The sequence below is a fragment of the Lissotriton vulgaris genome, chromosome 9 (genome assembly GCF_964263255.1).
Source record: "Lissotriton vulgaris chromosome 9, aLisVul1.2, whole genome shotgun sequence".
In the NCBI taxonomy this organism is placed as follows: Eukaryota; Metazoa; Chordata; class Amphibia; order Caudata; family Salamandridae; genus Lissotriton; species Lissotriton vulgaris.
Genome location: NC_141697.1, coordinates 931,900,038 through 931,921,809, shown reverse-complemented (window position 1 = coordinate 931,921,809; position 21,772 = coordinate 931,900,038). Strand labels below are relative to the sequence as shown.

General features: G+C 47.1%; 1 protein-coding gene across 2 annotated transcripts in view; it reads right to left on the bottom strand.

Moving 5' to 3' along the window:
* GMPPB (GDP-mannose pyrophosphorylase B) overlaps positions 1 to 15,068 on the bottom strand; it is a 284,530-nt gene extending 269,462 nt beyond the window's left edge. The window contains exon 1 of one of the 2 annotated variants that reach the window (XM_086938773.1): positions 14,780 to 15,068. In XM_086938773.1, the coding sequence (XP_086794899.1) occupies positions 14,780 to 15,001 (222 nt within the window). In that variant the 5' untranslated portion in view covers positions 15,002 to 15,068. The remainder of the gene's footprint in view (positions 1 to 14,779) is intronic. The other variant, XM_086938774.1, reaches the window with a different exon arrangement.
* Between the last annotated feature and the right edge of the window lie 6,704 nt (positions 15,069 to 21,772).

Sequence of the window (21,772 nt, the reverse complement as noted above, 5' to 3'; positions counted from 1 at the left end):
GGTCAGTAGGAGCTGGAAGGAGCGGGGGTGGGGCCGCGGGGGAGCAGCGGCGTGGACGGGTTAAGGGCACAACAACAATGCTGGGCGAGATCACTGGCACAAAGGAGGTCGTGGGCACAAAAAACAATCACTGGCACAATCAATGGCACAGAATGCGGTCGCTGGCACAATTGAAATCAATGCAGGCAACGATACCAGGCACAATGCAGGTCGCTGGCACAGATAGCAGGGCAGAATGCAGGTCGCTGGCACAGATAGCAGGTCGCTGGCACAGATAGCAGGGCAGAGTGCAGGTCGCTGGCACAGATGGCTGGGGCGAGCTGCGAGTGGAGCGACCAGTTCTGACCGGAGTCAGGATGGTCACAGCTCCTTGTCGCGTGTTATCAGCCTAAAGTTTGTTTGTGGGAGGGAGGAGCAGGCGGGAGCGGGGTGGCGAGTGGGTAGGGTCAGTAGGAGCTGGAGGGAGCGGGGTGGGGCCGCGGGGGAGCAGCGGCGTGGACGGGTTAAGGGCACAACAACAATGCTGGGCGAGATCACTGGCACAAAGGATGTCGTGGGCACAAAAAACAATCACTGGCACAATCAATGGCACAGAATGCGGTCGCAGGCACAAATAGCTGGCACAATTGAAATCAATGCAGGCAACGATACCAGGCACAATGCAGGTCGCTGGCACAGATAGCAGGGCAGAATGCAGGTCGCTGGCACAGATAGCAGGTCGCTGGCACAGATAGCAGGGCAGAGTGCAGGTCGCTGGCACAGATGGCTGGGGCGAGCTACGAGTGGAGCGACCAGTTCTGACCGGAGTCAGATGGTCGGCCGACCATCTGACCGGAGTCAGATGGTCGGCACAAAATAAAATCCCGAAGATGCCCACATTGGAATAAAACTAAGGCGGGCCAACCATCGACAGCCTAGGGGCACAGCCTGATCACAGTCTCATAGACACGGCACGAGCCGCCATTAAGCTTCCACCGGGGGTGCGGCTCCTGCTCGTGACATCAGAGGCGAGACAGGCTTCCCCCCTCCTCCTAGAGCGGGAGGTGCGCGGTATCTATTATCTGGCAGGACCTGGAACGGGGAAGAACGGATGCCACGCGAGTGCTATCGGCCACACGGATGGGCGGAAGAGATAGGCTCGCTCAACTGGGAACACACAGTAACATTTTGCGCAGGCACTACAACTGCATCAGATCGTAAATGAATGCCACCATGCAACATGCCCCAAGATCAGGGGGTATTGAAAGGCACGGCGCGAAGGCTTGCTAATGAGCCCTCCCTGCCCCAGGGGGACCGAGAAATCGCCGTAGTGATCAATAGCTGCCGAGCCTGACAGGGTGTGACTACATATCGGCGCAGCGCAACACCTGGACCGCAGCTCGAGAGGCCAAGAAACGCAGCTTGCCTGCCTTCCACCTTCCCAGATCGCAAACCTGATCTAGCTAGCCGGAGTTCGGACTCGCCGCTCCCACAGGCCGTGGGGAACACGGGGCGGAGGCGAATACCTGCAGCTCCTCGGGGTGACGGCCGGCCCCATTGCCACACAGCCGAATCTCCTGGTTGTTGCCCTTTGCTGTGGTGGGCGTGGGTCGCAGGGGCCAACCTCTGCCGGACCTACTCCAACAGTGAACACTGAGACGCGGTAAATATGGGGAAACCTGACACACGCCAGCCCCGCATCAACTTCGAGGGGAAAAGAGGGACCAAGCCAGCAGAGACGGAAGAGGGGGAACATAGCCAAGCCAAGGGGGGCGCTGTGAGCCAACTCCCAGCAGATGATGTTAAGGCAATGTTCCTAGAACTCAAGAATGGTCTGAAGGGAATAGACACAAAAATGGATGCCTTGGCCGACCGAATGGACAAAATAACCCAGCGTATGGACAAACAAGAAGGCCGGGTGAGTGTCCTGGAGACGAGGATAAGTGAGACGGAGGAAGGACAGACTGAGGTTGAAAAAAAGATCAGAGGCGTGGACAAGGTGCTGGACCTCATACGTCAAAAGAACGAGGATTTGGAAGCGCGCTCGCGCAGAAATAATATACGTATCACGGGAGTGGCGGAATCGACGGACATTGCAAATATGGAACTCTTCGTGGAAGATATGATGAAAGAATTGTTTGGCTCTGGTCTCTCGTCCATGTTCCTCATCCAGCGAGCGCACAGAACACTAGGCCCGGGGCCTAAACCTGGAGCGCCAGCGAGGCCAATTATAGCTCGAGTTTTAAACTATAGAGATCGGGACATGATATTACGCCTTGCCCGGGAGAAAAGCAATATACAATATAAGGGCAACGAGATTGCCCTATACCCGGACTTCACGTTGCAGGTCCAGGCGGCGAGGAGGGAATTCGTCCCTGCTAAAAAAATATTTCAGCAAATTGGAACAAGATATGCCCTAATTTATCCGGCCAAATTGAGAGTGCAAGGTCCGGGAAAGCTGACGTTTTTCACAGATGCCAAAGCCGCTCTGAAATATGCGAAACAACTGGCCAAAGATCAACGTTCGCTCCAGGCGCAGGATGATGCCCAATCACAGGACAGACTGAGTGATAATGACTGAATCTGAAAGCTAAAAGATTGGCATGAAAGAACTCTATTGGCAATTTGGGACACTGATGGCCTGTAGATGACAAGGTTGGGGTAAGGCGACCGCCAGGAGGTATTATACGGAGAAGCTTTGATGTATTATGGGTGCCGGGGGTTGCCCTATACAAATGTTTGCAATTGTTACTGGTGGGCAAGGGGTACGTGCCAGTTCGCCTGTTGCAGCTTGGCCACCCTGCCATGAGTGCAGGGGCTGACGCCGGCAACCAGACGTTCCCTCTAGGATCATTCCTCATGTTGGGGCTATCTTTTGATTTGGGGATATGTATGGGTGGGGGGTGGTAGGGTATCACAACCTGATTGGGGGGTTGGTGTGGGTGGGGGGGGAGGGTGGAGAGGTTGTTTTGGTTGCTGAAGTTGTCGTCAACGGTCCAGACATTAGACCAAAAGCATTATGTGGAGATGGAATTATGTACACATACTCTATTGTGGTGCTGTCTAGGAGGTCCGAAGTGTGAAAATGTTCAGGGTGCTATACTGAATTCAGCATTTACAGCGCCTCACGGCGGCTTCTCCAATAACCACGATGGCTAATCCAGACACTGCCACATCCCTAAAATGTATGACATGGAATGTGCAAGGTCTCAATGACCGCAGAAAGACCAGACTTATACACTCCTACCTCACTAGACACAAGGTAGACATATGCCTTTTACAGGAAACCCACCTCATAGGCTCGGCAGCAGCTGCGCTAGTGAATAGACGCTGGGAAGTGGTTATCACCTCCAATTACTCTAATTATTCCAGAGGGGTCGCTATCTTGTTGCGAAAGGGCCTGCACTGGCACACACATAACACACTGACGGACAGTGAAGGCAGATATATAATATTAGTGGGGGCACTCTGTATTACACCCATAGCACTAGTGAACACGTATGGCCCAAACACTGACAGCCCCGACTTCTTCCAAAGTTTATGGCGTGAACTCAAAAAACTAGGGAACATCGCAATACTTTGGGGCGGAGATTTCAATGTCACATTGTCCACTGACCTGGATAGACAGGGAGCCTCTCGCGTGCACCACCCGCAATCGGCGGATTTCCTCAGGGAGATCATGTCGGATCTTCAACTAGTGGATTCCTGGAGGGCAATACACCCTGCGAAACGGGAAGGGACTTGTGTAACGCACCATAGAAATGCCTGGTCCAGACTCGACTACTGGTTGCTCTCGACCGATCTCCATGGCTGGGTAGTGGCCGCAGTCCACCTTCCTCGCACCATGTCTGACCATGCCCCAGCACAGATAGACCTTGCTCTTCCACGGGAGTACATACAACCTTTTTCGTGGCGATTCCCTACGGGAGCCCTGAGAGACCAAGTCTTTAGGAAGGAGCTTTGGGGTCGAATCAATGAATATTTCACATTAAATGAGGGCTCAGTGGATTCCCCCAGAACTCTCTGGGAGCTTTCAAGGCGGTCACGGGGGGAGACTGTATTGCCCTGAAGACGGGAATGCGGAGGGATATCCGAAACACGCTAGAACATCTGGAACGGGAAATTGGGAATCTTGAGCGACAACAGGTTAACAGCCCATCGCCGGACACGATAGCTAGCATTAGGTCAAAACTCATTGAATTCCAGACCGAGGCAGAGAGAGAGGTTACTTATATGCATAAGCATGCTCAAGCTAGACGCTATGGCGAAAGCGAAAGGCCCTACAGGACACTGGCTAGTTTATTAAGAGTGCCCAGAGGCACCAACTATATCTCTGAAGTTCATACTGCGGAGGGAGAGGTGCTCCAGGCCCCTCCCGATATATTGAAAGAACTCACCCATTACTACTCCAGGCTATATATTTTGCATGTAACACCGTCGCAAACAGATCTCACTGATTACTTAGATGACATTGCACTGGCGTGGTTCAATGATGGAGCCCGTAAATATATGGAACTACCTATCACGGTGGAGGATGTGAAGCAAGTTATAGGCGCCATGCCGAGAGATAAAGCCCCTGGGGCAGATGGTCTCACGGCAGTATTCTATAAAGAGTAGGTTGATATACTGGCGCCTAGACTACTGCGAATGTATCTAGAAGCCATGGAGACGGGGAATTACTGCCTACGTTACGTGAGACTACCATCATCACCCTCCTGAAGCCTGAAAAAGATCCTACCAAGGCTGATTCCTACCGCCCTCTCTCCCTTATCAACCTGGACGCGAAAATATATGCAAAATTAATAGCGAACAGATTACAACCCATGCTACCGCAAATTGCATTAACAGATCAGTCGGGTTTTATACCAGGCCGCTCAACAGCCCACAACCTGCGCACCATTTTTGGCATACTCCATTATTTGGCACCCCACGTACAGGCCGCGGCCGCCCTACTCGACGCAACAAAAGCGTTTGACTCTTTAGAGTGGAAGTTCCTTTTTACTTTGTTTTCTCGCACGGGATTTAGCCCACACTTCACTAGGCAAATTCAAGTCCTCTACACAAACCCGTCCGCCAGAGTCCGGGTGAATGGTCAGATTTCTCCACCCTTCCCCATAACAAGGGGTACACGGCAGGGGTGCCCGCTTTCTCCCCTTCTGTTCGCCATTGCTACTGAGCCGTTAGTAGCAAGGCTTCGACAACATCATACAGACAAAAGTATAGGCTTCACCACGAGAGGCATTCTCGTCTCGATGTACGCAGACGATATTACCATCTACCTGAACAACCCCCGCAAAAAATTTTATATCCTCATGCGGGAATTCATTAGATATGGCGGGCTGACTGGTATCCAAATAAATTGGGCCAAATCGACTATGTTGCCATTGACCGACGAAACCACGTCATTTACCTCGGAATTCCCGATCCAATGGGTGGACAGTGAGGTGCGCTATTTGGGCATTCATATCAGTAGGACGATGCAAGACCTATGGACGGCCAACTATGGCAGAGATATGGACTGGCTGGAAATAATGATAGCGAGATGGAGAGGTCTCCCCCTGTCCTTGACGGGACGCATAGCCATAGTCAAGATGGTAATCCTCCCTAAATTCCTTTATCTGTTTGTGAACATCCCCATGCCGCTCAATCAGCATTTTTTCAGACGCCTGCGCACCAATATCTTGGATCTGATAACGGCTGGCAAGCAGCCACGTGTGTCATGGAAGGTGTTGACCCTGCCTTTCGTACAGGGAGGCCTAGGCGCACCAGACTTTGAGCTATACGCATACAGCTCTCAGGCCCAATTTTTACATTTTTGGCAACACCCCACTCCCTATCAGCCCCATGTGGCGATTAAAATTGACAGGGTTGCGCCACTTCCACTAAATACAGCCGTGTACCAGCCCTACAAACGCCCGAGAAACGAAATTGACACAGTTTAAGGCATATGCTGGGCTTGGGGAAATATCGCCAAAAGAGCGCATCAGAAGGTACTATACGCCCCATCCATGACTTTGAGCGGAAATCCATTGATTAACCCACTACTGGACAAGGCTGTATCGCTCAGGGCGAATACACACAAGTTACACAAAGGAGGTGACCTTTATCCAGCCGGTGAATTTTTAACAATACAAGATATGTACAACTCACAAACCCCTACTGCCTCGGACATGCTACTTTACTATCAGCTGAGGGCTGCATGCAAAGCCACATACCAGAAATTCCCGCAAGAACCCCCCATGTTACATGCACTAGAAAACATACTGTCTAACCCTTCGCCCCGCAAGTTCATCACACAAATCTACAGTACAACACAGAGAGAATCTCCAATCATCCGCACCAATTCCCGGGAGGCATGGGAGGCAGAGGCAGAACTAACTATTACAGGAGGAGCAATGGTTGTATTGCTGCACCCAGCTGGAATACCTATCACCCAATTACAGGCTAAGGCTTATACATTTCAACTATTTACACCGTCTATACCGTACTCTGACACAAATGCACCGTATGGGTCTCAGGGAGGATACAGGATGTTGGCGCTGTGGTGCGCCAGACGCCACATTTACACATATGGCCTGGCTTTGCCCTTCTATGGCACGTTATTGGCAGGACGTCTTTCTACACATTGGGAATATCACAGGGGAAGCATTGGAGGGTTCGGATATGCTTGCTTTGTTGGGATATGTACGAGATGTCCCTGTGGTGAGCCGCAGACTTACTGCAATGCTGCTGCTGATGGCCAAAAGACAGGTGGCCATCCACTGGGGAAAGCAAAGACCACCGAAGGTGGCGGATTGGATCAGGTCTGTCACATACTGCAAAGACCAATTGGAGATGTTCTGGGAACAGATGCCAAGTAGATCCAGGCCAGTTGACATCTGGGCCCCATTCACTGAATGGCTAAGCTTGGGGGGTATCGATCATCAATCCGAATAGAGATAGATGGTGGTCGGAGACTGGTACATTCCTACGCCAGAATGGTCACACTGAGACAGAATTAGTACCTGATGATGGAACTATCGGGGCAGAAGACAGCACTCTCACACACTAGATGGTGCTATGTCTACACCCTGAGACGACAAGGGGGGCGGGATTAGTGGGTTATTCTTTGGTACTAAGTTTGCATTTGTTTCACTTTATTTTGGCGCAATGTTGCTATGTGATAAATATGTGCCGTTTCAACACTACAGATTGCCTAAAAAAGTCATGACACTTGCACCTAAGGAGGTTATGGAACTGTAAAAGTAAAATAATTTTTTCTTTGAATAATAGCCGCCGGCCTCCGGGTTGTAGGCACAAGGCAGTGTTCATCTTGAATTAACAATAAAAGTTTTAAAAAAAATAAAAAAAGGTTTGAAAAGTTAGAGCACACAAAAATTGCCAGCGTTTCCAGATCCAGGCTTATGGTCCCGGAGTGGGAATGAGAGAAAGACCAAACAAACTGGGTGTTAACAGAATAAATACTGAAACTGGTCATGGAATGATGAAGTAGTAGAGTCAAGGAATGCATATCCAGATTGAAAAATGAGAACCCTTGTGAGACGTCATAGTGTTATTGCCTAGCTTCTGTTGAAAAATGTGAAAGGGCAACTGTTGTTGCCAGTTTGCCTGAAAGAAAAGTATCTAGATTATGTCTCCAACAGCTAAATTTGCTTCATCCATGACTTAATCAAGAGGTTGTGTTCAGCAGTGTGGAAAGAAGCTAAACGTTTTACCAGTTGCAGTGTTCTGACCCACTGCCAGCAACTAACTCGGTCAAAACCTCTGGGACATCTGCTGGCATGAAATCCACTTAAAATAATTGAAAAGCCTATTTAAGTCAGCAGATTTTTGTAACGGATTGAAAGCCACGTTTTCCCAAGGAGCTTTCCCAAATATGGCTGGAGGGAAATGGGGCAGAATCTGCTTAACTGCTAGTGACTCCCTAAGTTTTTTGAGCCAATGTTTTGTCAATACCAGATTTCTAGGCTACATGCTGAATACATGGCTCAGCAAGCTAAAAAATAGACTGAGTTAATTTTTTGTATTGTGTCATTAGTCATTTTGAATAAAGATCAGCTGGAGACGTCAAGGGACATCTTCTTGCAAGGGCTGCATTAGCTAGTATCCAGTAATGCATTTAAAGGGGAAGAAGCAGCCTAGTAACCCAAGCGGGGAGAGAAAGCCAATGCCACTGGGGGTTGCCCAGGGAATAGTTATCTCCCCATTACTTTTTAGGGCTTGGCCTACGTCACCACGAAGTGCGGCGGAGCTCCGAGCTCCTATTGTTAAAGAAAAAAAAAAAGTTTCTTTAGAGCTCGGGCCAGAAACATTCCTTAGTGCGCGAGCTTTTTTTATGGCATCTGCATAGTGATTCGTCTTCGCTGTGCTGTCTTTTTAGTAGCCTTGACGCGATAGGCTATCTGTAATTTTCGTCCGCCATTTTTGGCATTTTCTGTGCGGTTTCGCGCACGGCAGTCCATTAATCTTAATTAGGAGCTGTCAGGGTGCCCTTCTAATGCAATGCAGATGGTGGGAGCTCGTTCACCATTCTGCATTGCATGTGTCGGGCGCGCGTTCGTCTGCAGCGTGTAATGGGTGGGGTGTATTTTCATTTTCTGACTACTCCCTTGTTTTACAGTATTTCACGGCATCTGTCAACACCCTAGAAGAACCCTGCACATCCCCATGGCATTATAGATAGCAAAAGGTTAAACGTAGCGCTGCTTTTATTCACTTTTCGGCTGTTTCCTGGGACTATTGTGAGGTGATAAGATATCGAACTCAAGTCTGTGGGTAAGCTGGTAAGTGTAACCAGAGCTATCTCTAGTACTGTCGAGATAAACAGTTCGGCATGATGAATTAAGCAGCGTGGTGCATTATGCCTGCTGAGCACAGGGTGTTGGAGACGGAAACAAAGATGCAAGACTGTGGCAGCCCGTTCCTGTGCTGAGAATAACGCCAGCCCCGTGGTGTGTAGGCTGTACCGGGCTTTATTTTCAGACTCTGTTGACAGGGGCGCTTAGATCACACACTTACTGTAAGCCATTGAGGCAGACGCGTGACGCAATGACCAGAACGGACCAATCACCGCCAGCAGTGTTCTAGCTGGCAGTCTCCCAGTGTGTGAATTATCTCGTTTGGCCAACCCGCTGTTTGCCAGTGATAACATTCCCCAGTGATGCGAACGCGAAGTGACGGGGCGTTTTCAGCCTCACATCTCAAGCTTTTGGAGACATATTTCAGCTTTGCGTGGAGAATGGGCAGTTCTGGCAGCCTGTTGTTGCCCTGACTCACTCCGGCTATGTTCCTTCGTGGGTTGGCTGTTCATAAACAGAACATTATTGTTTATCTTTTTTTTATTGAAGTTTTCGTTTCCAACATGATCAAGTTGGATTCGTGCGCGAGGACGCTCGGAAACGCACTGGTGTGACTGGAATGAGTAGTGTTCCAAAGGGGCGCGTATGTCCTGAATGGAGGAGAGACTTTCTATCTTGACAATAGTGTTATGCAAACATTCTCGGCAGGCCTCAGAGACAGGCAAAGCTTCAGGCTTCGAATGAAGGTGTAACCAATAGTTTATATTCGAAGGAAGCCAGGAGGGGGAATCGGTATCGTCGTTTGAGGGCACATCTGCTCTGTACCACAGACCCAAGTAGGAAGGGCTAACCTGAAGCTTGAGGTGAGAAGTGGTGTTCCTGACCCTTGCCCCCAAAAATATAACCAAAGTTTTCCACCCGCCTCCCACAAAGTTCGAAAATGTGATATCGGTGTCACACTTATATGGCTGACACATGCATGTCATCAGAGCAGCAGTAAGGTGAGGGCCATGCTGCGGGCTTAGGCAACCTTTTCTGGGGGGAGAGGCGGTGGGGCGGATCGAATTCTATGCCAAGATTATGGGAAGTCAGTCCTCGTCTTCGATACCATAGCAATTCCTCTCTTAAAATGTTGGGTGTAAACGAGAATAAATCAGTAAGAGTGACGCCAGGCAGAAATGGCTTACGTTTACTTTTTTTTTTTACTCAGAGAACGCAGAGGAAAGCAGACCAGCCAATGGGGCTTGTAAAACCATTAATCCAAGCAGTGGGAGAGGTAACTGTCGACCGATTTGGGCTTTATAGGCCTCATCTGCAAGATGGGGTTATTTCCAAAGGCACAGTCAGCAAGGGAAAGACCCGACACCAGTCTGGGGTTACTGGTGTTTCATCTAGAGGGAACCTGGCCTGGCAGATTGGGCTGGGGAGTTTTAAAATACATATTGCCGAGTGACAGTGAGTGCAGAGTGACAGTGAGTGCAGAGTGACAGTGAGTGCAGAGTGACAGTGAGTGCAGAGTGACAGTGAGTGACAGTGAGTGCAGAGTGACAGTGAGTGCAGAGTGACAGTGAGTGCAGAGTGACAGTGAGTGCAGAGTGACAGTGAGTGCAGAGTGACAGTGAGTGCAGAGTGAGTGTAGAGTGAGTGTAGAGTGACAGTGAGTGCAGAGTGAGTGTAGAGTGACAGTGAGTGCAGAGTGAGTGCAGAGTAACAGTGAGTGCAGAGTGACAGTGAGTGACAGTGAGTGCAGAGTGACAGTGAGTGCAGAGTGACAGTGAGTGCAGAGTGACAGTGAGTGCAGAGTGAGTGTAGAGTGAGTGTAGAGTGACAGTGAGTGCAGAGTGAGTGTAGAGTGACAGTGAGTGCAGAGTGAGTGCAGAGTAACAGTGAGTGCAGAGTGACAGTGAGTGCAGAGTGACAGTGAGTGCAGAGTGACAGTGAGTGCAGAGTGAGTGTAGAGTGACAGTGAGTGCAGAGTGAGTGTAGAGTGACAGTGAGTGCAGAGTGAGTGCAGAGTAACAGTGAGTGCAGAGTGACAGTGAGTGCAGAGTGACAGTGAGTGCAGAGTGACAGTGAGTGACAGTGAGTGCAGTGACAGTGAGTGCAGAGTGCCAGTGAGTGCAGAGTGCCAGTGAGTGCAGAGTGCCAGTGAGTGCAGAGTGACAGTGAGTGCAGAGTGACAGTGAGTGCAGAGTGAGTGCAGAGTGAGTGCAGAGTGAGTGCAGAGTGAGTGCAGAGTGAGAGTGAGTGCAGAGTGAGAGTGAGTGCAGAGTGAGAGTGAGTGCAGAGTGAGAGTGAGTGCAGAGTGAGTGCAGAGCGACAGTGAGTGCAGAGTGACAGTGAGTGCAGAGAGACAGTGAGTGCAGAGTGAGTGCAGAGTGACAGTGAGTGCAGAGTGACAGTGAGTGCAGAGTGACAGTGAGTGCAGATTGACAGTGAGTGCAGAGTGAGTGCAGAGTGACAGTGAGTGCAGTGTGACAGTGAGTGCAGAGTGACAGTGAGTGCAGAGTGAGTGCAGAGTGACAGTGAGTGCAGAGTGACAGTGAGTGCAGAGTGACAGTGAGTGCAGAGTGACAGTGAGTGCAGAGTGACAGTGAGTGCAGAGTGACAGTGAGTGACAGTGAGTGCAGAGTGACAGTGAGTGCAGAGTGACAGTGAGTGCAGAGTGACAGTGAGTGACAGCGAGTGCAGAGTGAGTGCAGAGTGACAGTGAGTGCAGAGTGACAGTGAGTGCAGAGTGACAGTGAGTGCAGAGCGACAGTGAGTGCAGAGCGACTGCAGAGACAGTGTGTAAGGGTGCAGGGTGCACATTGTGTGAGTGTGCAGAATGAGTGTGCAGGATAAACAGTGTGTGACTATGCAGGGTGACATTGGGAGTGTGCGGGTGAGCAGTGTGTGAATGTGTAGGGGCAGTGTGTGAGTGTGCAGAAAACACCACACACACATACACCACACACACACCACACACACATAACGCACACACAAACCACACACCTCAGTCTCTCAACACCACACACTCGTCACCAGTCAACACAACACACTCACCACCACACTCACTCCCCAGGCTCACTCCCACAGACTCACCACCACACACTCACCAGTACACAGAAAACAACACACACAACAACACACCCCCAGCCGTCAATGAATGCTTTCACCATGCACAAACACCAACAACTATCAGCCATCTGTGCACGCTTTTACCAAGCACACACCCACCAGCCGTCAGTGCACCCTTCCACCAGGCACACACACCTCCAGCCGGCAGTGCACTTTTCCACCAAACACACACACCACCAGCCATCCGTGCACGCATCAATTGTTAACGCATCCACAATTAACTATTGTAGCAATCGCAGTATGGTACACTTTACTTTCAAACATATTCATCTAAAGCACAGCATGCCACCATTGGTAAAATTACAATCCAACCCACATAATTCCACTACACACCACATGCACACACTCCATAACACATGGCGAAAAGACATTGCCATTTACAATGCCATTAGCTCAAACTCAAATAAATCCGAGCCCGATTGCATTTCTAATGCTTGTTAACCTTCACATGGTTCCAGTGGCTCATTGGACCCAATCATTTGGTTCCACACGGTTCGTTTTTTTTATTTTATAGAACAAATATTACTCGTTTTACAAGGCACATACGGGCCATTAGGCCACCAAATAAGGAAACTGAAAACAAAAAAAATAAATACATTAACAAATGCACAATCTGATCCACCTCTACTCACATTACTCTCAACACACGGCTCACTTATGCTGGACTCCTTCCCTGCCTCCACCCAGGAGAATGCATGACTCCAATCCTGCAATCACTTCACTGACTACCTGTAGATTGTAGAGCAATGTTCAAGGCACTTTGCTTCGTTCACAGAGCATCCCAAGGAAAAGGACCACTACACATACATGTTAAATTCAAGCAATACACAAACACACACTTCATCCTCCCACCTAAATATAAGAAATCCTAAGACGCACCACTTTCTCAGTGAAAGCCACAAAGCTCTGTAACTCGCCGCCAGACAAGATTTGAAGCATTCATGAGCATTTCCACTCCAGAAGAGATGTGAAAACATGGCTGTTTCCAAAATAACTACATTATCCCATAACTAGGATAGAACAAGTAATAACAAATAGCTCCTTCAAATACAGTCTGCATCCAAAATACAAGCTAGCGCCAGGATCCATCCATCTCATGTGACATCCTTCTGACTTGGGAAATGACACAGAAGGCTTCGTACACATATACACTCAATTAGCTTTCCCAATCCCATTTTGTCTCAATCCAAAAAGAACAAGTAGGCGTTTATGCTAATTGCAGCACGGAAGGTGTACTGACAGCAGTTGTGTACTATCGATATCATAGCACAGATCAAACCATACCTGCTACCTTGATTCTATTAGACCTGTCCACTGCTTTTAATATCATGGACCGTCAGGGATTGCCAAAAAGTATTATTGACCTCTGTACCAGAAGAACAGTTCTTGCTTTGTTCCAAGATTTTCTTTTGGAGTGTTTTATCCAAATCAAAATGGACTCTTCCGTTTCAAACAGAAAGCCAATGCCACTGGGGGTTGCCCAGGGAATAGTTATCTCTACTTTTTAACCTTCACATGGTTCCAGTGGCTCATTGGACCCAATCATTTGGTTCCACACTGTTCATTTTTTTTAATTTATAGAACAAATGTTACTCGTTTTACAAGGCACATACGGGCCATTAGGCCACCAAATAAGGAAACTGAAAACAAAGAAAATAAATACATTAACAAATGCACAGTCTGATCCACCTCTACTCACATTACTCTCAACACACGGCTCACTTATGCTGGACTCCTTCCCTGCCTCCACCCAGGAGAATGCATGACTCCAATCCTGCAATCACTTCACTGACTACCTGTAGATTGTAGAGCAATGTTCAAGGCACTTTGCTTCGTTCACAGAGCATCCCAAGGAAAAGGACCACTACACATACATGTTAAATTCAAGCAATACACAAACACACACTTCATCCTCCCACCTAAATATAAGAAATCCTAAGACGCACCACTTTCTCAGTGAAAGCCACAAAGCTCTGTAACTCGCCGCCAGACAAGATTTGAAGCATTCATGAGCATTTCCACTCCAGAAGAGATGTGAAAACATGGCTGTTTCCAAAATAACTACATCATCCCAAAACTCTAGGATAGAACAAGTAATAACAAATAGCTCCTTCAAATACAGTCTGCAGCCAAAATATATGAAACAGCTCAAACAACACCCAACTTTATAGGTCGAAATAAGTTATGTAGAGCTGACCTGTATCCAACCTGAGTATTCTATAGTAACGTTAACTCATATATAACTCTCCTGGCCCCCTTCTAATAGTATTTTCTTAACACTCAGCAGTCGGATACTCAATTGTGGGTCAAACAGGCTGTATAATAACTTCCTTATACTGCTTGACCATCTACATACGATAGAACCCCTATTGGTAATTTCCATCACCCAGTACTGTACCAGTACACGGCAAATAAACTTCTCATCACCAACTGAACATACACAAAATAACTTAAGAAATCTGCCACTTAGCACTGGCCAATTTTGTCCACTGCTGTAAGTCCCAACTAGCTACATATTATGACCGCTTCTTGACATCTCACAATGACAATCATATAGGGGATGATAGTAACAAAGTCCAGTTGAAAGCTACCAGATTGCTGAAAGCTAGAACATGCTCACCTCTCTGTGCCACTTTTCTGCCGTGTAATTCCGGTGGCCCTGCTTAACACATCAACCAAATTCACTCATGCACGACGCTGAGACATTTCCCACATAAAATCAAAAAAAAGGTAAACCCTTCCATATATTTACACACTTACATAGTGCAGCGCGCTACCCATGCAGGCAAGCAATTCAGCACCCAGAGAGGTCGTAAGCTCTATATTATTCAATACACACCGTCTGTCTGTATTGGACATATAATAGCAGGAAAAGAACGTACCTGCTTAAGGAGCAGCCAGAAGAGAAACGAGCGTGTAAGAAGCAGACTGGTAATACGAGTTTGCAGAAAACAATTGCTGTACGTAGAGCAAGCAGAGGCGTATCTGGGTGTGAATACAATCTGACAGGAAGTGCCTCGGGACGATACAGAAAGACTCGCTCTTCTCCAACCCAGAACTTCCAACTCAGCACCATTCATAGACAGTATCAGTGGGCGGGCCATTTACAATGAGGTCACTTCCACAACACCAGCGACAGCCACGTAAAAGGTATTTCCCGTTTTTGGCGTCACCAGGCCAGCGCGGGCTCTGATTGGTTTGAATTATCTCCGATGCTATTGGCTACAGCTGAGTGGGCTCGAGCTTCCGATGTAGCCTTTAATTGGTTACAATTATAGATTTGCCATTTCTGTGTTTGTGGCGCGTAGTAGGCTGGAGGCACAGGCGACGTTTTTAGGGTAATAATGTGCTTTGAAAGAGTTCCGAAAACCCCGTGATACATTAAGTGTAGAATAAAAGGTGGCCAAATGGGAGTTCAGTGAGCCAGGCTGAAATAAATGGAGAGTGTGAGTTTGACAGCGTCTTTCACACCAGGGCTCGTATTGGAGATAGGGCACTGCGGTGCACCTCTAATTAGGTGCGTAGGGCTGTCAAGTTTCTAGTCTGCGTGTGTGTGACATTTCCATGTTTCATTGTGATAATGTGTGACATTTCCCGGCCCATGTGCGGCACTTTGAGTGGCATTTAGAAACAAACAATAATTATCCTAAGCAGAAAAACAATACCAGCCAGTAGCAGACATGTCACCCAGAGGTGGTCAATGCCCCATACCAATAGTATTTTGTTTTGTAGGATTTCGTTTTTGATAGCATCTGTGACAGGCCTGTGAAACGCTCCGATTCACAGTGCACTGCTGATGCACTTAAGAGTGCGCGTTCAGTATAGGGTGACCAACTGGCATTGGTGCAAATTCAGGACGGTAAGTGTAAAAATTCAGGACAAAGGGTCAAAATTCAGGACACAAATTCAGGACAGAAGGTCAAAATTCAGGACAAAACTTCAGGACAATTGGATAAGTTTTACAGACACTTCAGAGGTCGCGCAATTGTATATAAGTAAGGCCAGCCATATCTAGACATATTCAGCCATTTGCAAACCTATCCATCATGTATCCTTCCATCTTTCATTTCACTCATCCATCCCTTCATCCATCCTTTCACTCATCCATCCATTATCCATCCATCCGCCCTTTCACCCTATCCATCTGTACACTCAGCCATTCACTCTTCTACCCATCCATCCATTCACTCATCCATCCAGCGATTTACCCTTTCACCTTTCCAGCCATCCTTTCACCTACTCATCCATCCACCCAGTCACTGATCCTTCCACCCATCCACCCTTTCAGTCATCCATCATCCTCCCTTTTTCTCTCCATCGACTCTTTCACTTAGCAATCCTTCCATCCATCCATCCACCCACCCTTCCTTCCATCCATCCATCCACCCACCCACCCATCCATCCATCTACTCATCCGCTCATGAATCCATCCATTGACCCTATCACTCATTCATCCTTTCTCTCATTCATTTATCCTTTCACTCCTTCACTGGTCTATTCATCATTTTGTCCATCTACCTTCTCTTTCACTCACTCATCCATCCTTACATCCACCCTTTTACTCATCCGTCCATCCATTCGCCCTTGCACTTATCAATTCATCAATCCATCCATCATTTCACTCATCCATCCACCCACTCACTCATCATCCACCTTTTCACTCATCCATCCTTTCACTCATCCATCCACCCTTTTACCCATCCAGCTACCCTTCCACCCATGCATCCAGCTATTTCCGTTTTCTTTCTTCCATCCTTCCACTCACTCATCAATCCATCCATCCCCTCCCATTATCCATCTATTCAATCTTTCATTCATCCATTCCCCCTTTCACTAATTCATCCAGCCATCCCTTCACTTACTCACTCGACCACCTTTTCATATTAATTTTGAGCTGAGCCTTTTTGAGATGAGGCCCATCAAGAACTTCACCCTCGCTGCAGGAGCCATTCCAGGACTGGGACAGAAGCCACCCAGGGCAGAGACAGGATCCACTACAGGAGGAGACGGGAGCCATCACAGGCGCGGGGGGGAGGGGGGCAGGAGCCACCACATGGGGGGACGAGAGCCATCACTGGAGGGGGAACAAGTCAAGTCAAGTCAAGTCAATAAATGTATATAGCGCGCTACATACCCAGAGGGTCTTCCAGGGTGGGGGAGGGCTCCTCACCCTCCTGGATAAGACAACGAGAAGACAGGCTCTGTTTCCAAAATGTTAGTTTTGCCCCCCTCCCCCCACACTGATGTACAGTACTGAAAGGAGATACTCCAAGAGAACTGATTTAACTGATTGTCCTCCATACTTAGTAATCAGTGTGGGTGCGATTGTGCCATTTCTCTATTTTATTACAATATAGACTGCATGTTTGAAGAATCGAGGTTTCTTTACAATTTAGTGACAGTAATTAAGCTCTGTGAAGTGAACCACGTGCTGCCTCGGTGTAATCAGGGCCGGTTCTAGGATGTTTGGAACCCTGGGCAGAAAGGGAATGTCTCACACCAATTGCAGATACAAGACCATTCAGTGCTGTTTGCATCTGAATAGATGCCCTGCTCCGAAGCTGCCGCCCCTCCCTCTGTCACCTTCAAGCACCTCTTAACAGCTCATCAAGGGCTGAAGGTGTGAGGGTTGCCACCCTGCTGTGCCTCGCCAATGCTGATGGGTATCTGAGCTTTTGTACTGCCTCGGAGTCTGTTACACCCGACCTCCGCATCGGAGTCAAGAAGGGAGGTGGGGACCAGCTGTGCTGGTTGTGCGACCAGTTAAAATTACGGACAAATGGCGTCCGTTAAACAATCCTTCACGGACAACGGACAGACGGCTGAAATTACGGACTGTCCGTGAAATTTACGGACGGTTGGTCACCCTAGTTCAGTAGTGTGTGAACTCGAGTTTCCCTACTTTATTTTTCCTTGCAATATTATATAGCGCGAACTTGAAAACATGGCATGAGCACAATTTACATTACAGAAGAACACATTCATTTGTGGTAGGCACGGGGAGACAAAGCGATTTGTCTGGAATCACAGGATGTTGAGCTGATGCAGAGGTTCGAACGTAGCTCCCACGTAGCTCCCCAGCTCTAAAGTTCGCAATTCTAGAACTTGTGGCGGGAGGTGTGTCTAAAAGTGTATGTCGGTGCTGGCCATCAATGAGAGAGACCAGTGCATTTTTCAAATCGGTGGTGAAAAAATATGAGTATGTTGCTGGAGATGTGGGCAGCCGTGCCACCAATGTACTTACTGGGGGAGGATAAACACCCATTATTCCGCAACTTTCTTTCCGCATACCATCACTCCGCATACTTTCATTACGAAAGTACCATGACTCCGCAATGCCATTATAACGCATGGCATTACATTTTATATACTTTTACCACGCATACATTTACAACGAAATTCGTTGTAAATGCATGAATGGTAAAAGCATGTTTTTTTAATGTTTAGATAAGGTAAGTATGGGTATAGGGGTATATGTTTTGGGGTACTGAGGTATATGTTTTGGGGTGTTTGGGTATTTATGGGTTCAGATATAGTTTTGGGTTATGGGGTACAGGGGTAGTTTTAGGGTTTAGGGATAGGTATGGGTTTTGGGGTACAGGGGTATTTTTAGGGTTCAGGGGTAGGTTTGGGTTTTGGGGTATTTTTAGGGTTCAGGGCTAGGTTTGGGTTTTGGGGTACAGTTGTATTTTAAGGATTCAGGGCTAGGTTTGGGTTTTGGAGTACAGGGGTATTTTTAGGGTTCAGGGCTAGGTTTGGGTTTTGGGATCAGGGGTAGGTTTGGGTTTTGGGGTACAGGGTTATTTTTATGGTTCAGGGCTAGGTTTGGGTTTTGGGGCACATGGGTATTTTTAAGGTTCAGGGGTAGGTTTGGGTTTTGGGGTACAGGGGTATTTTAAGGTTTCAGGGCTAGGTTTGGGTTTTGGGGTACAGGGGTATTTTAGGGCTCAGGGTAGGTTTGGGTTTTGGGGTACAGGGTATTTTAAGGGTTCAGGGCTAGGTTTGGGTTTTGGGGTACAGGGGTATTTTTAGGGTTCAGGTCTAGGTTTGGGTTTTGGGGTACAGGGGTATTTTAGGGTTCAAGGGTAGGTTTGGGTTTTGGGGTACAGGGTTATTTTTATGGTTCAGGGCTAGGTTTGGGTTTTGGGGTACAGGGGTATTTTTAGGGTTCAGCGGTAGGTTTGGGTTTTGGGGTACAGGGGTATTTTAAGGTTTCAGGGCTTGGTTTGGGTTTTGGGGTACAGGGGTATTTTAGGGTTATGGGGTAGGTTTGGGTTTTGGGATACAGGGGTATTTTTAGGGTTCAGGGCTAGGTTTGGGTTTTGGGGTACAGGGGTATTTTTAGGGTTTAGGGATAGGTTTGGGTTTTGGGGTACAGGTTATATTTATAGAGTTAGGATGGGTTAGCGTTTAAGGGTGTTGGGGTATTTTATGGAGTAAGGGTGGATTATGGGGTGCAGGGGTATTTAAAGGGAGCATGGTGGACACCCGGAGCTGGAATGTACTGAACCTGGGAAGAAAAAACAATGAAATATTGGGCACAACGCTCGCTTTTTTTTTTCTGTAATCCCGCGCCCCGCACACGCCCAAGCCCACAGCACACGCCCACAGCACACCATATGAGACATGGCATGAAGGGTGGAACGTACCACACACCCCCAACGTTTGTCACGCCCCTAGCACACGCCCACAGCACCACGCAGACACGCCCACAAGGGACTACTTTGCTGGCCCAGTTCTTTTACCTTTTAAATGTATATGGTGGGCGTCTGTATAGCCTATGTCCTTCTGCTGCAACTGCCCTTTCCAACGCTGTATTGGGTGTTGTGATTGGTGCTGTGGTTCCTGAGATTACCCGCCTCAAAGGTTTGGTCTCTCTCTTTATTATATTAGTATAGATAAGCAATAAAAATAAACACTTCAAAAAACATGTAAAAATTATTTACAATACTAAGAAATCTATTGCAGGATTTCCCAAACCGTTGAAGATATTCACTGTGTCTATTTTGCTGGGGTTTCTCACAATTGGGGGCATCACTTAGCCCTACTTTTTTTAATCTTTATATTGCCCATCTGGTAAAACTCATCAAGATCTTTGGTTTCTCTGTTATCTCATATGCAGATGACGCGCAAATCATTGTGTCAGTCACAGTAAATCCTGCACACAAAGCCGCTCAATTCCGCCTCTGTATGTAAAAAAATCGGAATTTGGATGGCAGAAAACTGCCTGAGATTATACTCTGGCAAGACCGAGATATTACTCTTCGGAAGAATTACTGACTTCTGGTCCCCAGCATGGTGGTCACCAGATATGGGCCCTATTCTATCTGTTGTAGAAAAGGTTAGGAATCTGGGTGTCCTCTTGTAATGTTTCTTTTGTTTCCGTTCCTTGTGAAGCTCTCCTGGCCTTCATGAGGAACAAGAAGAATTTTAGAATACTTTTAATTGAAAATGTTTAGCATGCGCTTAGGCATGCAACTAGGAGTTTACTGTTAGGTTTCAAGTAATGCACAGCTGTGATGCAAGACGGTTAGCAGTCTTACCGGTCAGATTATGCTGGATCTGTACCTGGAAGCTGCTTCGTCCTTGTCTGGAATAGCTTTTGAATACATTTGAAGTTTTCTTAATTCCTACGTGTCAGGCTTCACTACATGTATTTTGGCGACGATCCTGCCAGACTTAAGAGAGCCTACACGTCATTTCTAAATTGTTTCCGGATTAAACTCATGATTTTTCTTCGTCCGCTTCGAAGCTGCTAATTAGCTGAATTTTGGTTTTCCCTGCCTCTCCTTCGGGGCCTTGTATTCTTCCTTGTTATTGGATTTTCTCTTCCTCCTTCCACCAATCGTTTGTGAGATGTGCGCATAAAATTCAGTTCACTGCACAATTAGTGGATTTACTTTGGCGAACATTGCCGGAACGACAGATGTGCAGTGCATTCACAGCTTTCACTGCGCAATGATACAGCATACCTATGAGGCAAATACTAATGTAGTCCTCACGTTTGTTTTGCTGTTTTCCAATTCTCCGTGCAATTAACCAAGTTCTTGTAGCATTTCATAGGTGGTGAGTTCGTTTACAAGTACCTCAGTTAGAAGGGGAGACTCTTCATTTTGGGATTCAACTAACAGTTGTTCAATTATATAAACCCTATGCTGATTCACACAGCTTTGTTGGTGTGACTCTCTACAATATTTTGAACTTTATTTTCTAATACTACTGATCTAATTAGTTGTTTATAAACAACACTATTGTCATTTTTAAGCAATTTTTCTTTTTCTTACTTTGCCAATTATATAGACATTATCATTTTTATAATTATTTATCAAACCTATGTATTAATTACTCGTATTATATTATGTCTACCCCACTTACCAACATTACGGTAAACCCACCGAAAGAGTTCTTATGTATTCCTAGTGATCCACCTGTTCCCTGGATACAATGGAAGGAGTATTTAATTAATTACCTTTTTACTATTGACCACGCTAATAAATTGTCAAATGAAAGGAAAAAAGGTGTATTAATGCATAGCTTAGGTCCAGAAGGACCAAGAATTTATAACAAATTAAACAAGGATTCTGCTGCTGGTGATGATAATGTGTTCAATCAAGCCATTAAGCACTTAGATAACTATTTTTCTCCCAAAGTACGTATTGGAGTTACACGTTTTAAATTCTTTCAGAGGAAACAACTTAAAAATGAGTCTATTGATGATTATGCTATGGCTCTTCAAAAACTGGCCATTGAATGTAGGTTTGGTGTAATTGAAGAGGAATTAATAAGGGATTAAAATGTTATGCATTCTTATGATCCCTCTATTCAAGATAGACTTTGGGTAAATGGTGATAATCCCCTTAAAGATGTTCTTGCTG